A 17,846-nucleotide genomic window follows, 5' to 3' on the forward strand; every position below is an offset into this window, starting at 1 on the left:
CAGTACCACCCTCCACCTGCACCGTCCTGCATGCGGTTTTCACACTGCAGCGCATGATCCCGTCGTCTGCCCAGTGGGGTGGTGAGGGCGACGCGGTGGGGCGGGGGGGGGGGGGGGGTCACACTCACCTGAGGCCGATGTCCTATTACCCCTCACACACACACTGGCGCTCATCTCACACCACACCCCCCGCACGCATCGGACAGAGCACAGAGGCAGCTTCTGTAGGTGTGAAAGTGATTTTAATGACAAACAGTTCATGCACGTGCCCTAGCCCCTATAACTAACCTGTGCCCTGCACCCGTGCCAACTTACTCAGTGTCTAATTTTATGACTACATCTAGGTGGTTCCCCAGACGGTACAGCAGAACTGGAGGTGGACTCCTGTGATTCCTGCCCTGTGACACGGGATCCCTTTGGCTGCCGTTTCCTGGGGCGGCCTGGCCTGGATGGGCCAGGCTGCGACTCGGGCGACTGGGATGGCGAGCTGCCAGCCTGTCCAGACCGTTGCCCACCAGATGCACCCGGACAGAAGGGGGGGGTGGGTGGAGTCCGAGGTGGGTGGTGTCCCGGAACGTCTCCTGCAAGGGGGACCCGGAACAGGCCCCAGCAGCTCCTCCTCCCTCCCGGGTATCTGATGGCCCCCAGGCCACTCCATGGGTCGGGTGTGCAAATGGATCCAGCATCCGACGCACCCCCGGCACCTGGCGCTGCCAGTCCTGGAGGCCCGTCCCGGTGTCAACAAGGGTCTGTAAGTTTCCAGCCATGGAGCTCAGGGAGTTGGCCATCCCTGTCTGTGTCTGGGCGACGCTGGCCAGCACCTGGGCAATGGTGCTGATGCCCTCAGCGACGGCCTGCTGAGAGTGGGCCATGGCCTGCTGAGACTGGGCTAAGGCCTGCTGAGACTGTGTAATGGCGTTGAGCGCCTCTACGATCTTCTGCTGGCTCTGGCTCATGGCTTCCTGTGAGAGGGCAGCCATGTCCTGGGCCACAGACGACACCTGCATGGAAAGCCCCAGGCCTTGCATACTGCTCCCCATGACACCATCGCCCCCATTGCCTCCATCGCAGACACCACCCATGCTGTGTCGGCCTGGGTGCCACGTATGACCGGGACCACCCCCTGCTCCAGGACGTGGGTGGACTCCTCCACCTGCGTCTACAGTTGCCGCAAGCCGGCCGTCACCCCCTTCGATCATCCCTGTTTCGTGACTGTATCGGGTCGATGGGTGGGTGTGGTAACTCCAGGAACCCGGGACCATGTGGGCGGCTGATGGTTGCTTGCACCGGGCTGCCTTCTGACTGTCCAGCCACTCGGCTGCTCCCACCTGCACCTGCTGTACCAGGATGGCTGTGTTGTGCACACCAGTTAGTGTACCAGAGGCATCATTGCTAAAGTGCCCAATCGAGGTGAGTGTCCCTGTGATGGTGGAGGGTGCAGGAGATAGCAGTGGCGTAATGGGCAACAGTGTTAGGCAGATATATACATGAGGACCAGCGGTGGTGTGTATGATGGCATATGTTAGCACCCCATCCTGCCAATGCAGCCTGCATGAGTGGGTGCAGCCATGTCAGCTTCAGCCAGGGCTGTCCCGGCACTGACTTTCTTGTGGCATTGGATGCCTGTCCTGGCTGTTACAGCCACGGGGCTGACGGCCTCTGCCACCTCCCTCCACAGGTGCCGGCTGAGGTGTGGTGTGACCCTGCAGCCGCGTCCGAGGTACAGGGCCTCCCTACTCTGCTCCACTGCATCCAGGAGCGCCTCAATGTCGCGCTCCTGGAATGTCAGCGCTGCGCAGCGGGCGGCTATTTTGCCGGGTCTCCGGCGGGGGTGTCTCTTGTGTTGCAACGCCGCGCAGCATCAATGACGGCGCGTCCGTGACGCGTCGCGAATGGCTTCACGCTACTGCTAGCCCCTTCCGGGTCGGAGGTTTTCTGGCGTTCCGGTTGGCCCGATGCCGGAGTGGTTCACGCCGTTTTTAACGCCGGCTTCGGGCCATCGCGCCGATCGCGGAGAATCCTGCCCATTGTGTTCAGCTTAATATGATAATCTAATTAATGGGAGAAGCCAGGGGCTGATGTTGCCACGTGTTGGGTTTTGGAGCTTCAGTTCAATTTTGACCTGTCTGTGAACAGACTAGCAGTTTAGTTAAAAAAGATTTTTTGCTTGCGAACAGAAGTTTCAGAAAAGGCTGGATAAAAGCAAATTAGTGCAGATGCTGCAACCTGAAACCAAAAGAGAAAATGCTGGAAACTCTCAACAGGTCTGGCAGCATCTGTAGGGAGAGAAAAGAGCTAAAGTTTCAAGTCCATATGACTCTTTGTCAAAACTGCATATTAAAGTGAGACAAGATTTCTTGCTGTAATATGCAGATTTGCCAAAAAGTGATCCCACCTACAATGGGTGGGCTTCACATTGTGACATCTCACAAGATCACATTAGATCTCACGAGACATGGTGAGCCAGGTAGATCCCGGGAGCTGAAAAGTCCAGCAGTTTAAACAATAGTTTGACATAGGCAAGAATCTGCCAGCTGTTTCCAGGAGGATCTCTCTCTCAAAGTAGTTTATCCAAGACATCCCTTTACAACAAGTATTCCTGGATTGGCGAACTGAATTTAAAGGTGAATTTTGACACGAGATGGGTTTTGGTTGAGTGGAGGTAAAGATAACAGTTAAGGATAGTTAAGAGTACTGTTTCGTTGGCATTGTTAAGCATTGTTTAACAGGTGATTGCAAGTTATTTTCTTGTTTGATGCTGAAGTTTATTGGGTGACACAGTAGCACAGTGGTTAGCACCGTTTCTTCAAGGCACCAGGGTCCTGGGTATGATTCCCGCTTGGGTCACTGTCTGTGCGGAGTTTGCATGTTCTCCCCTTGCCTGCGTGGGTTTCCTCCCGGTGCTCCGGTTTCCTCCCACAAGTCCCAAAAGACATACTTGTCAGGTGAATTGGACATTCTGAATTCCATCTCAGTGTGCCCGAACACGCGCTGGATTGTGGTAACTTGTGGATTTTCACAGTAACTTTATTGCTGTGTTAATGTTAGCCTACTTGTGAAACTAACAAAGATTATTATTATTATTATTATTATTATTATTATTAAGTTATTTTAATTCTGTATTGGTAATAACATTTGTTTTAATACACCATGGGGCGGAATTCTCCGCTCCCGCGAAAAATCGGGAAGGTTGTCGTGAACGCGGCCGAGTTTCACGACGGCTCTACGCGGCCCGTTTCCCGAACGATTCTGGCCCCGGAAATGGGCTAGGAGCGGAGCCGCCGGAACTACGTGGGGAATGACGGCAAAAGCCCGCGACCCCCGAATGGCGCCCGAGTGACGCTGCTCCGTGTCGTAAAAGGGCGCGAGCGACCAAAACCAGTGAGGGCCTGACAATGACGGAGCCACGGAGGGCCGCGCCAAGGTTCGGGGAGACTGACCTCGAGACCCTCCTCGATGAGGTGGAGCAACGGAGGGGCATCATCTGCCCTAGAAGAGGGCATCGCCACCCTGCCAGCGTTGTGCGACGGGCCTGGCGTGAGGTGGGCAGGGCAGTGAGTGCTGTGGGGCCGACCCCTCGGTCTGGGGAGCAATGCCGGAAGAAGCTCCACGACCTCACCAGGGCTGCCAGGCTAAGTGCCAAGAGGGTGACCCCGGGTCACAAAAATCCCCCCCCCCCCCCCCCTCATGTCCATCATCACCCACCTCCCCCCCGGGCACGAGGGGGAGGGGGAGGGGGGGGGCGAGAGTGAGTGGAGAGTGGTTAACCAAGTTGTCACAGTCGCACATGAGCGCTGCGACCCCCTGGAGAGATGCCATGGTGTAGCTGCAACTGTACCCTCAACCTGTGCCAATATCTGAACGCCCTGATGATACCTGCCGAATTGTGATGATCTATCCACCGCCCCCCCCCCCCCCCCCCCCCCCCCCCCCCCCCCCCCCCCCCCAAACAGGACAAGACTGCTCACAACAACCGGGAGCGGAACAGGACCGGAGGGGGTTCACCCATCATGCACCCCCTGAAAGTGTTTGAAGAGAGGGCACTGGACCTTGCTGGGGGACCTGGCACCCAGGAGGTCGTGCAATGCGAGATTGGAGGTGCAGAACCAAGTGAGACAACCCTGCATGACAACACCCTCCCCCCCCCCAGCCCCTCCTCTGTTCCCTCACACTCCACCCACTGGACCCCCCCATCCTCTGTCCCCTCACACTCTACCCACTAGACCCCCCATCCTCTGTCCCCTCACACTCTACCCACTGGACCCCCCATCCTCTGTCCCCTCACACTCTACCCACTGGACCATCCTACGCCCGGCCGAGCATGTCTAACTAACCCCGTATCACTCTGTTCCCTAGGGCGTGGTGACGAACATCCAGGGCCGTCTGCTGCCACACACAGGCGCCCATCTGCCACGACCACCGCACCCAGGGCCACACGCCAGAGGGTGGCAGGAGATCAGCCAGGAATGCCATCCTCCCAACCCAGGACCCTCGAGCAGGACATACAAAGGACGGCGACACACTCAACAGAGTCACCTGAGGGAGGACCAGACGTGGGCCGCGTGCAGCCTGCGCTCGAATATGACTGGAACGAGGACCCAGCTGATTTTATGATGGACGACGACCTAGAGCTTGCGGCACTGCTATCTCCCAAACCATCCACCATCCCAGAGACACTCACCTCGGTTGGGCATTTAAGTGATGAGTCTCCTGGCTCACGGTCTGGTGTGCACCACACAGCTGAGCCGGTACAACAGGTCTCGGAGCAGCCGAGGGGCTGGATGGTCGGTGGGCAGCCGAGGCCCAGCATTCAGCTGTCTCCCAGACGTTTCCCGGGTTCCTGGATTTACTCGACCCACGTGGACAGCCGATGCATTTCGAAACCCAGGGACAGAATGACGGGATGAGGGCTGTCTTCCAGCAGCTGCAGACGCAGTTAGAGGAGTCAAACCGTGTCCAGGAGCAGGGAGTGGTGCCGCTCATGGCAGCCACCCAGTCCGACACCGCACGGGTGGCGTCCGCGGTCGAGGCAATGGCTGACACGTTTTTGGCCATGGGTCAGGTTCTGCAAGACGTTGGGCTTCACATGCACGCGTCATCCACGGCCCTGGAGAGGGCTGCCCTCTCACAGGCAGCAATGCGCCACAGCCAACATGACATTGCCGGTGCGCTACGGGCCCTGGCCGAGTCTCACCAGGCCATGGCACAGTCCCAGCACGCCATGGCACAGTCCCAGCACGCCATGGCACAGTCCCAGCAGTCAGTCGCGGAGAGCATCAACCGCCTGACACACGTGCTGGATGGCGTCGTGCACTCACAGGTTGAGGTCGCACAGTCCCTGGCTGGAATGTCTCACTCCCTGGACTCCGTCTCAGTGAACCTTCGGACCCTGGTCGATACCGTTGCAGGCCTCCAGGACTGGCAGCGCCAGGTGTCGGTTTGGCGATGGGGCACCTCCCCACTCGCACCTCCGTCCTACAGTGAGGCCCGGGGGCCACCGGGCTCCCCAAGGGAGGAGGAGGTTCTGGGGCCCGTCCCATTAACTCCATCACTTGACGTCCCTGAACGCTCGGCCTCCCCCTGTCCCATCCCTGGTGCATCGGGTGGGCAGCGGGCAGAGCAGGGTGGCACCACGTCATCCGAAACGCCCGCGGAGCAGCCTGGCCCATCAAGGCCAGGTCGCCCCAGGAAACGAGCGCCGACGGGGAGACATGTCGCACAGGGTGATTCTCAGCAGTCCGCCTCCACTCCTGCTGTATCATCTGGGGATTCACTTAGATGTAGTGGTAAGGTCCGTAAGGCAATGAAGAGGGACACATAGTAAGTTGGCACGGGTGAAGGGCACAGTTTAGTTGTAGGGGCTAGGGCATCTGTACATAATATTCACCATTAAACACACTGTTGCACCTAACGTGTAAGTGTGATTTTTCCGTTGACACAGGGATCGTGATGGTGACCGAGTGTCGCTGGGGTTGACGAGCGGTGAAACTTCAGTGCAGTTCCTTCCCCCCCACCCCCTCCCACAGCTACCCGACGCGGGCACGTGATGGAGTGTCCCTGACTAACTCAGCGACCACCGAGATGGATGGTTCAGCTATTGCCATGAGTTAGACTTTGTCTAACAATTCTGAGTTCACAGCTCATCGCAGAGCGGGCTGTCATCATTCAACATGGCACTGATCACACCTGCTGACACAGCCATCAGTGTCGTGCCATACTGTTGTGCCGCAGTGGTAAGGGTGATTTAGAACTGGAGCAGTGTACGCAGAGCGGGGTGCGGGGGGGGGTGGTGGTGGCAGTTGTGTGCTGACCATCTTCACGGCTGCCGACCCAGGTGGTAGTGGTAGTGTTCAGCGATGCCGTCGCACGCAGCGCGAGAATCTTGCTGCCACCAACGCGTCGCGTGCCCGCTGTCCTCGCCGGTGCCGTCGTGCAGCCTCCTGGGCATTACCAGCAGCCGGGTTGTGTCTGCGTGCTGCGCCCGACGCACTACCAACCCCCTCCACCTCCTCCTCCTCCGTGTTGGCACCACTGCCAGTGGCTTCTCCCTCTGACTCGTCCACCAGGGCATCTCCCCTCTGCATCGTGATGTTATGCAGCGCACAGCAGACCACAACAATGCGAGCAACCCTGTCGGGCTGGTACTGCAGGGCCCCTCCGGAGTGGTCCAGGCACCTGAATCGCATTTTCAGCATACCGAAGCAGCGCTCCACCACACCCCCGGTTGCTGCATGGGCCTCATTGTAAAGGGTCTCCGCGTTGGTCTGAGGCCTCTGTATGGGCGTCATCAGCCAAGACCTCAGTGGATAACCCCTGTCGCCCAGCAACCAGCCCCTCAGCCGGGGGGGGCCGTCCCTCAAACATATCAGGGATGAATGACTACGCAAGAATGAACGCATCATGCACACTCCCAGGGAACCTTGCGCACACGTGCATGATCCTCATGTGGGGGTCGTATACCACCTGGATATTCATGGAGTATGTCCCCCTCCTGTTTGTGAACACCTCCCTGTTGCCTGCAGGCGGGCGCATGGGGACGTGAACACAATCAATGAGCCCCTGGATCATCGGTATCCCGGCCACGTTGACAAAGGCACGGGCTCGTGCGTCTTGACTTGATCGGTCCTCGGGAAAGGTAATGTAGCGGTCGGCGATGGCATAGAGGGCGTCGGTCACATCCCGGATGCACCTGTGCACCGATGACTGCGAGATCCCGGATAGGTCCCCACTCGGAGACTGGAAGGAGCTGGTAGCATAAAAGCTAAGTGCCACCATCACCTTGACGGCAACCGAGATCACGTGTCCTCCTCCCGTTCCACGTGGAGTGAGGTGCGCCACGAGGTGACAGATATGTATCACCGTCTCCCTACTCAGCCGGAGTCCCCTCCTGCAGGTGATGTTCGGCATTGTCTCGAAAGAGATCCGGCCCGGTACACCCTAGGCCTCGGTCGTCGCCTCTGCCTTGGCTCCACCTCCTTCTCCTCCCCCCCATGCTGCTCGACGACGCATGGCCCTGCATCCACTGTGGGATATGGCTGTGGACGCTGCTCGATCTCCAGCTGCACTGCAGCAGCCCCAACCACTGCGCTGAATATAGCCGTTCGGTTTGAATACATTTTGCTCACCTACAGAAGAGTGGTGGAGGGCAGAGAAACAACATGTTAGACGGAGGTTATTCGACACCTCGGCAGCTGCCTGCCACGGGATACCTGTGTGTCCCGGTGGCCTGGTCGCGCTGCTGACACGCGGCCAGCCTAACCCCATGTCACTTTCTGCGTCCAACGGGCAGTTAACAACACGTCCTCCTCACCGGTGCGTCAGTGAGCTGTGGCCATCAGCCACAGGGCAACCAGCGGCCGTGTCCTCGTGACCGTCCTGCCATGGCAGGGCGGTTGACATGTTGCATCCGGGGGTGGACGACCCACTCCACTCCACTCCACTCACTCCCTCTCCTCCCCTCTCCCCACTCCCCCCCCCACTTCAGGACTTCGGCCCATATCCGGCCCGGAGAATAGCGGGGGTGTTGGGGAAGCGCCTTTTTGCATGCGTCGGGCGATTCGCTGTGGTTTTGCGCGCGATACACGATTACAATAATTTGGCCGGTTGGGAGCATAGAGGGAGCGCGTCGGACCGGCGTCGCGGGAAAAAACGGCGCAGCCCGCTATTCTCCCAACCGGCGTGGGTCGGAGAATCTCGCCCCATATACCTATTTGTGTGTGGAATCACTCCTGAAGCAATGTATCCTTTCTTCACAGTCTTACAAATTAAATAGAATATTGGGGTTTCTGTCCAGCATCCTGGCAACTGTTGGGGTCTGGTCAGGGATCGTAATAAAATTAATCTTTTGATCTTCTAAAGATATTTATGTACCGGGTGCCTATTTTGTTCAGTGATCCTGGGCGAAATTCTCCCCTACCCGGCGGGTTGGGGGGTCCCAGCGTAGCAGAGTGGCGCCAACCACTCTGGCGTCGGGCCTCCCCAGAGGTGCTAGGCCCGCGCCGGATTGGCCCCCGCTCCACCGACTGGCGCCAAATGCGGCGCCAACAGCCTTTGGCACTACGCCGATTGGCGTGGGGCTGGCCGAAAGGCCTGCGCTGGTCGGCGTGAGTCCGAGCATGCGCCAGAGCGTCAGCGGCCGCTGACGTCACCACCAGTGCATGCGCGGTGGAGGGGGTCTCTTCCACCTCCGCCATGGTGGAGGCCGTGGCGGCGGCAAAAGAAAAAGAGTGCCCCCACGGCACTGGCCTGCCCGCCGATCGGTGGGCCCCGATCGCGGGCCAGGCCACCGTGGGGGCACCCCCCAGGGTCCGATCACCCCGTGCCCCCCCCCCAGGACTCCGGGGGCCTGCTCGTGCCGCCAATCCCGCCGGCACAGAGGTGGTTTAAACCACGTCGGCGGGAGAGGCCTGACAGCGGCGGGACTTCGGCCCATCGCGGGCCGGAGAATCGCTGCGGGGGATACGCTGATCGGCGGGGTGTGATTCCCGCTCCCGTCGATTCCCGGGTGGCGGAGAATTCCGGCAAAGGCGGGGGCGGGATTTACGCCGGCCCCGGGCGATTCCCCGACCCTGCGGGGGGAAAAGTTCCTATGAAAAGTATCAGGGACATCATGGAACAGAATCACCACTTAACTGGAAGAAGGCACACTGCTTTCAACATTAGCCAAGGGTCATTTTAAAACTGTTGTGCCGTCTCTTTCAGCGAAATGCGCAGCTTTACCAGCTCAGAAACTAACTTTACAAAGCCCCAGTATGTTAAGATTTCCACCTGCTAACATATCTGATGCGCCTACATTACAATTTCCATTTTAGAAATATTGACGTCTTTCATCATTCAGGATGTCCATTAAACACCTTTAGACCGAGGCTGGGATTTTCAGGCCCTGCCATGGCAGAATCTGCCGCGTGGGTGCCCCGGGCATTGACGTTTGGCAAGACTGGAAGATCCTGCCAGTGGGCGGGGCTGGAAATTCCCAGTCCTAGTGTTCAGACTGAAGAGTGAATATTTTTAGTACACTTAGATCAACAGCTAGAATCTCAAGCAAGCTCATTTTCAGTCACAATAATGCCAGTCTGCAGTCGGCAAAACCGTCTGATAGGCAATCCACACAGTTAAGAAATCTAACATGGAAGATCTGCAACAAATTGCTCTCGTATTTCAGCCTTCAGATAGTAACAATTTTTTTTTTAAATCTTGAATAGTCGTACTGTTTCCTGAAAGTATTTTCTCTCTGTAAAATAGCATTATTCTTTAAAAGAAAGTGGTGAACAAACCTCAGCAGCCAGGTAATGGCCTGTAGCCAAATGTTTGAACCTGAAGAGACTGTTCCAATGGCCAGCACCTCCTCTGCAGGGATCGTGGTGGACAACCTATATGTAGGAGAGGGAGATAGGTCATTCTTTTAAACAAGGGGAAATCAGTGATTAATAAATATATTCCACATAGTCTACAGTAGGGAAGCAAGTGACAAGTTACATGATTAAGGGCATGCAACAGATGTTCCTGTGGGTTAGAAATTCATCTCAGACTGTGACTTGAAGCAAGCTAGGTATACATAGCTCCAATGCAGTCAATGGGAATAAATGTGTCATATGCTAGTCGATCCACCATCACCCAGTTGGAACCCATGCACAATGATGAATTTCTCACCCTATATATCTTTAAAGTTACTTTTGCTGGAATACATTTTGCATGATCTGTACAATCAGGAAAGGGAATGGATAATGAATGACATCCCTTCTTCCTCCCTCTGGCAGAAAAGAATGACCCATCGGGAAATTTTCCAATCTAGAAGGATCACAGATCTCAAATTCACACGTGATTACCAAAGAATTTGGTCTCTCTTGAATCGCTGAATGTTGTAATGCACTCTCTTTTCACCCAATGAACTCCAGCAGAACTTACTGATAACAAGGCATCAGAATATGCGCGTCATGTTTTTATTTAGTAAAAAGCCCTTTGTTTCTGTTTCTGATAGGTTCTTTATTACCAACACCCCCACATTTCACCACGTGACCTGTATTATTACAAAACAGCTGAGTTGAGTTCTTTCGAGTGCAGAAGACATTTTGCACCTACCCCTCAGGGACTGCAGCGTTCAAGAAAGCAGCTCACCGCCACCTTTTGAAGGGTGGCGAGTGATGGTTAATAAATGCTGGCCTAGTCAGAGGCAGCCACATCCAGTAAATTAATTTTTTAAAAGGGCTCAGAAATATAGGTGTCAATCAAAAAATGTCACGGGAGAGGGGGAGCTGAGTGTGGAAATAGCTGGAGGTAAATTGTCCATTTCATTTATTCTGCTCTAATATTTTGTGTCATTGAATTGCAGCTAATTATGAACCAGTTAGGGATGGTTCAAGATAAGAAGGATTCCAGGATGTTTGTTTCTCTAGATCTGTCAAGCAGAATAAAACTGGGTGGTGATATTTATGGAGTTTTACTTTTGAAGTAATTGAGAGTCTAGTTACATACACATTTTTATCATTTAAAAATTACTGCAGCTAAAATAATGCATTTTTGACTTTGTGGAATATATGTCACACACAGTCAAAATTACCTCAACCTCCCAGAGTGCGTTCGAGCTTGTTGCTGAGGTGGCAGATTGACGCAGTGTCGTGCGCAGAAACACATGTAGCTTTGATTTGTATTCATCGCACGTTAGGAACTTCTCCTGTTCTGCATGGAACAATCTTACCACATCACCCTGCAAGGGAGGAGAATAAAAAAACATTCACACTCAAGAAAAGAAAGTCTATATTGATTTGGGTAGGACAGCGATTCTCTACTGATTCACTCCTGTCAGCGGTGTCTTTTAACAAATACACAGAACGTTTTGTGCCAGCTTTTTCTGGAAAGAAATAACACCAGCTGAATGACACATGTCATCATTAATGCTTAAAGTGGTCAGTAATTTGTGGAGAGCCAGAAATACCCCATGATTGTGAATCATTATCAGTTGCTGGCTTATTAATGCTACTCCACATTTAAATTTTTGTAAAAATGGAATCCCGTGCTTAAACCCTGCTTGATATCCTTGGAGGTGCTACATGCACATATTAACTGCTCACTAAACATGGCGCAGTAATTTAAGTCTAGTAATTATAAGGGTAAGTATCCTTTTAACAAAGTGAAAGTATTAATGAGTGTCAATCAACATCACTGTAAGTAAGTAAGTAATAATATGCATGAACTCTCATCCCTTAAGGTTGTAAATTGTGTTAGGAGATTTGAAAAATGTAAATTCTTAAACTGTTTGCTATTTTTTACTGATTTATTTTCTTATTTTCCTTTCTTCCTCCTTATTTATTCTTCTTAATCCAATCTTTCCTTCCCTCTGTTTATTTTCCTGCACCTTATTTGATATTGAACTTTCTCATTCTAAATCACATCCTTCTTGGTCATTCCTCTGTTTATTTTTTAATCCTTTATTCCCATTTGTGATGAGCCATATTGTTTTCCCAGTTATTCATCAAGGTTCTAAATTCCCTGGCATAGTCTCTGCGCTATGCTGAACTTGTGCGTCCGACACCTTCTGCAGGCAAATGTTTTGAAAACCTAATCAGGCCTTTGTTTAACGAGCGGCACATCGCAAGATGCTCATTCTGCAAAATCCAGCCGCTTTGCGATTGAGCTTTATTTTTGCAACTGGGAAATCTAGATGACATGCCAATCAAGGCACAAGATGTCACTGAAATTTTAGAAAAAAGTAAAAAATAAGGGAATGCGGACAGCAAGTACGGTTTGTTAAAATTTGAAAGTTGTAGAAGGTGCAAGAGGCAAAGAGGTTCCCTCCTTTTGAACATCTGGAAAAGAGTGAGATCACAATGAATCATGGTTTCGTAACAGTGAGAAAGTGGAAACATATGTAGGATGGCAGCTCTGCAGCTTAAATGAAACAAGATGGAAAAGTTCAGAAGACAAACTGACCATGCTAGTATCAATAAAACTGAGAAAGACAAAGAATGTTGCAACAGATAGATGTTGGACACAAGAGTGTTAAGACATTGTGATAAAATGGAAAGAAATTTCACCTCATACAGAGAGCTGTTTTGAGATTGCAGCCCACACAGGAGGAAGCTGTGTTCACTCCCAACAAGTTCTGTCTGTACAAAGCCTACTTTGAGAAACTAGTTGCCTCCAATTCAGAAGCAACCTTAAAAGATATAGGTGCCTAGTGTGGTAACTATTGCTGAATTTTGCTTATAGTTTTAAAACCTATGGGATGTTGTTTGGGGGTGTTTCACTCTGAGATTAGGAAAATAGAGGGTTTGGAACTGGGTAATTTTAAAGATATTATGGCTAACCATAAATGCAGTTAGCTGTGTTTTACTGTTTACTAACCATTTATGTTGTTCAAAATCATCACAAAAGAGTTGGGACAGCCTTCACTGGTCTTTACATCCTTCCTCACATTATTCCAAATCGCAAAAATACAGTGAAGAGTAGGCAGTCCAAAGTTCCCTTCAGAGTTTTGGAATTCCCTAGCATTTAACATTGGGTGTTCTTAAGAAGAGCTAGATCATTTACCAAAAAATAACAGCATCCAAAATTACCAAACCCATTTTCGAGAATTCTGAATTATTTCCCTGTTGGTCTACGTGGCAAATATTCAATAGGAATTGTGGACAATATTATCTTTCTAGCAGGGCTGTAGTTGAGTTTGCTAAGTACTTACCAATATCACAGGTTATCTTTTCCTACTGATTACCTGGCTTATAAAAATGGGCAATTTTATTTTACTTGCAACATTGTTGTAAATGACATGGGAGATGTAGGCATAAAAGGCTAAAATAAAATGTTCCCTATTTACTTGTGCATTTCCGCCACCAATAAATTCCTCAAGACTGTTTATTAAAGCAGCTGTTGCATACCTCATTGTAGTTCTTAAGAGGGCCCTACACCATTTTTAGAACATGTTTGCCTTAATTGTTTAAACAAGTCAAAGATTGCAAGCTCCAACTGGTTTTACAGGCTCTGCAGTGGACTAACTATTAGCTCTTAAAGGGAATGGCACTTTTCTTTACACTACCATAATCTAAAGCCGGCAGAAACATAATAGAGCCACCCCCTGAATGAGGATTTTAAAAAAATTAAAAATCTAAAGCCAGATCTCAACTCTTGTCCACAGAACATGATTGCGCGGCCTCTTGAGTTTAAAAATGAGAATTCTCCCATTTAAGAATGACACGAGAAAAATTCTTTTCTCTCAGAGGGTTATTTGTCTGTGGAGTTATTTTCCCTAGTGAGCAATGGAGGCTAGCTCATTGAATTTATTCATGACTGAGTTAGGCAGATTTTTGATCAACAAGGGCAACATGGTAGCACAAGTGAATAGCACTGTGGCTTCACAGCACCTGGGTCCCAGGTTCAATTCCCCGCTGGGTCACTGTCCGTGCGGAGTCTGCATGTTCTCCCCGTGACTGCGTGGGTTTCCTCCAGGTGCTCCGGTTTCCTCCCACAGTCCAAAGACGAGCATGTTAGGTGGATTGGCCATGATAAAATTGCCCTTAGTGACTGAAAAAAGGTTAGGAGTTATTGGGTTACGGGGATAGGGTGGAAGGGAGGGCTTAAGTGAGTCGGTGCAGACTCAATGGGCCGAATGGCCTACTTCTGCCTCTGTGTTGTGGTCTTAGTGCCCTTCTGAGCTTGCAGCACAGAAGGGGCAGCACAGTAGCATGGTGGTTAGCATAAATGCTTCACAGCTCCAGGGTCCCTGGTTCGGTTCCCAGCTGGGTCACTGTCTGTGCGGAGTCTGCACGTCCTTCCCGTGTGTGCGTGGGTTTCCTCCGGGTGCTCCGGTTTCCTCCCACAGTCCAAAGATGTGCAGGTTAGGTGGATTGGCCATGCTAAATTGCCCGTAGTGTCCTAAAAAAGTAAGGTTAAGGGGGGGTTGCTGGGTTACGGGTATAGGGTGGATACATGGGTTTGAGTAGGGTGATCATTGCTCGGCACAACATCGAGGGCCGAAGGGCCTGTTCTGTGCTGTACTGTTCTAAGGAGACCATTTTCCCCATTGTGTCTACACTGGCTCTTTCCTCGATCAACCCAAAACCAATACCACAGCTCTGCTCTTTACCCATATTAAAGATGGGTTTATTAAAGATTACCCTTCATTAAAGATTAAAACAAATGTCTGTGTGAAATTAAAGCGCTGTGTATGGAATTGTAGGATAACTGTACTGTGTTTCCACCTGAACCTCAGTATTCAGAATGTTTATCCCAATGAGCAATACATTATCAAAATTATCCTTCAACATTAATCCTTCTGATGTGTTAGAAACAAAACATGAACCCATCTTTCTCTCAGATGTTGATCGATCTGCTCTGATTGCCAACTTTCTCCAGTTTTGTGGAGATCAAATATTTGTTTATTTTCATTACAAATATGGAGAACGGAGACCAATAAAATGGGAGCTGGCCTGATGCAGGTCTATGTGCATTAGCAATCAGATCAAACAATCTCCTGGGAATACCCCCCTCTGCCATTTACCCAGCATGGCTAGTGCCTTTGATAGGTGAACACCCTACAAGTATCTCTGATGGTCTTGGTGGGCATGAGGGGGGGGGCGCATTTTCAGTGAACACAAAAAAACATCCTACCGCTGACCCCACAAACTTTGGCAGTGTTTGCGGCTGAGGTCCTAAGTTGGTGCACCATGACACTTAAGTCAGCATCTGTCCTCTCTTCAAAGTTATCTAGGGCTGTTATACATTTTACAAAAATATAAAGTAGTTAGAAGGATTGGTTCAGTAAAAATATGTGCGCTCAGATTACTGCTGTCCGACATGCGTCGATACGGTCTGGGGGTGATACAGTTATTATGGGTTATTTTGTTGCATTTCATTGTTTGTCGTTACGTTTTATATTTTCTGTAAAAAATTCCAATAAAAATTATATTTAAAAAAAATATTACTGCTGTCCTATATTCGCTTGCTATTTGATGTTAAAATGTGAGAAGGAAGAAAATGTGGGTAAAGAATACCAATCTGCTTCCCACCCCCATCTCTTTATACCATGGTCCACTGCATTGTCATGACTTCACCCAACTCAATCCAGCATTCCTGACAAAGATGATTGAAAAATAAAAAACAGCAAATTCCATTTAATTTTATCATATTCTCCCTCAGTGTACTCGAACAGGCGCCGTAGTGTGGCGACTAGGGGATTTTCACAGTAACATCACTGCACTGTTAATGTAAGCCTACTTGTGGCACTAATAAAGATTATCATTATTAATTTTATTATGTTTGTCCAACAACTTTACAAAAATTCATACCCCTTTCAAAACATCTTCCATGTAGTCACTGTACTTCATGAAGAGATTTATCTTCCAGCTTGTGTTGGAGTTCACAGAATTTACCTAGAGTTAGAAATTTTTTAAAAATTAAAGGAATAATATTGAAAATAAAACAATTACCTGCTTGCCACAGACAACCTATTGAATATCCACTACGACAAATGATTTTGTATTCGCTCTTAACATTTTTTGAAAAGATATTTATTCCATTTGTAAAGTTACAAAGCCTGTGCGTAGAATGGAGAGGACAAGCTCTTAATCCATCTCACTGTATGCTCCAAAAACCAATTCAAATTCAAATTGAACCCAATTCATGGTCTCCACAAGAGAGACATACGAGATTCAAGCCAACAAGAAAAGGCATTGCACCTGATCTTTGACTGGATCTGACATTATTGGTGTCAGGTACTCACATTCAAAGTGTATCAACAGAAGTGGAATTCAGTTTGCCTCCACTCCCCAACACATTTCATATTATGTGCAGAATTACTTCCTACAATCATTACATTGGATGCACAGGATCTACACAACCACTTCCTTGTTTTTTCTTTTCCAAAAAATGGTATATCGTCTGCAATCTTAAATGTACGTGACAAAACATGAAGAAACGTAACCACAGAATACTACATCCGTATAGGTCAATAGCTCTCTCTCTCTCTCTCTTGACACTCGTTTGTATTTTCCTTGATGCTCTCCGCTTTCTGTTTTTCTTTCCTCAAATTCTTCTTAGTTCCACCTTCCCTGTCCTTTCTCTCCATCATTGCTTTTCTTTTCTTTTCTCTTTCTTTCATTATTTCTCTCACATCTTCCTCCGTTGGGTCCTTACCTCCTGACAGCCAGCATTGTCACTGAGCCCATAACTGCTTGCATGTAATGGCTGTCCAGCGTTGACTGGATTTAATATGACCTTGTCTCCAACCACCACCTGAAACATAGCATACATGTTTTGGAAGAAATACAATTAAAATATTGCCATAAAATTAAAATGAAATGGCCACATTGTAGCCTTTTAACTTTGAAAACGCATTTGCATCACAAAATTTCAAAATTCATGATATCATGATATAATCTGTAAACATCACTAGAAAAACACAGGAAGCAACAAACTTGATTTCAGACATGCAAAATAGATTTTGAGATCATCGCACCCTTGGCGTAAACTTGCCCAGAATTCTCCGGCCTTTGGGATTCTCTTTTCTCGCAAGCAGCACTCCTCTGCCCTTGGGTTTCCCTTCAGCATAGTTTGGCTTCAATGGGAAATCCTGAACTGGATTCTCCGATCTGTCAGCCGCGTGTTTCTCGGCCGCGTGCCATTCGCTGGAGGCGGGATTCTATCCTCCCGCCGACTGTCAGTGGGATTTCCCATTGAAACCACCCCACACTGCAATGAAACCCACTGGTGGAGCTGCACTGCTAGCAGGAAAATTGAATCGCAACAACCGAAGAATTCTGGTCCACATTGACAAGCAGCAGTAGAGAATCCCACCGCCAACGAAAGACGCTTCTCCGACAAACATGCAGTAGGAAACTGAAGAATCCATCACCTTGTTTATTAATTCAAAGGTGCATTACTTCAAAATAGCACAGAATTTCTGCTATCACTGATAGTTAACCTGACATAAAGTGGACTTGTATTTTGCACCCATGTATAAAACTGACAAAATACATGCTGCTACTGCATAAGAGGCTGCTAACTATTTCTCCCCGAATTGCAGGATAACCTTGTTTATTGCTCCAGATCCTCTCTTTTCAGTTTCCTTCCTTGGATTTCTTCTTTAATCGGATTTCTCTGTCATTCTCCCTGAAACTTTTTCTCTCTCTCTCTCTCTTTGATTCTCCCACATTTTCTGGCATTGAGCGTGATCTAACCAAAATAAACCAGAATCCAGTTCTGTGTCTAAGGAAATGTTTACATAGGTTGGGAAAACAGCCACACCTTCCCAGACTTAAGAGGAAAGGAAGAGGGCAGCACTGTGGCGCAAGTGGTTAGCACGGTTGCCTCACGGCACCGAGATCCCCGGTTCGATCCCAGGTCTGGGCTGGAGTTTG

General features: G+C 50.0%; 1 protein-coding gene across 2 annotated transcripts in view; it reads right to left on the reverse strand.

Annotated features, from left to right (window-relative positions):
• Positions 1-17,846, reverse strand: part of itpr3 (inositol 1,4,5-trisphosphate receptor, type 3) — a 330,370-nt gene that overhangs the window by 183,270 nt on the left and 129,254 nt on the right. For both annotated transcript variants that reach the window (XM_038820893.1, XM_038820892.1), the window contains exons 6-9: positions 16,624-16,722; positions 15,777-15,860; positions 11,057-11,203; positions 9,774-9,869 (exon numbers count right to left, since the gene is read on the reverse strand). In XM_038820893.1, coding sequence (XP_038676821.1) covers positions 9,774-9,869; positions 11,057-11,203; positions 15,777-15,860; positions 16,624-16,722 — 426 coding nt within the window. The remainder of the gene's footprint in view (positions 1-9,773; positions 9,870-11,056; positions 11,204-15,776; positions 15,861-16,623; positions 16,723-17,846) is intronic.

The sequence above is a fragment of the Scyliorhinus canicula genome, chromosome 15 (genome assembly GCF_902713615.1).
Source record: "Scyliorhinus canicula chromosome 15, sScyCan1.1, whole genome shotgun sequence".
NCBI lineage: Eukaryota > Metazoa > Chordata > Chondrichthyes > Carcharhiniformes > Scyliorhinidae > Scyliorhinus > Scyliorhinus canicula.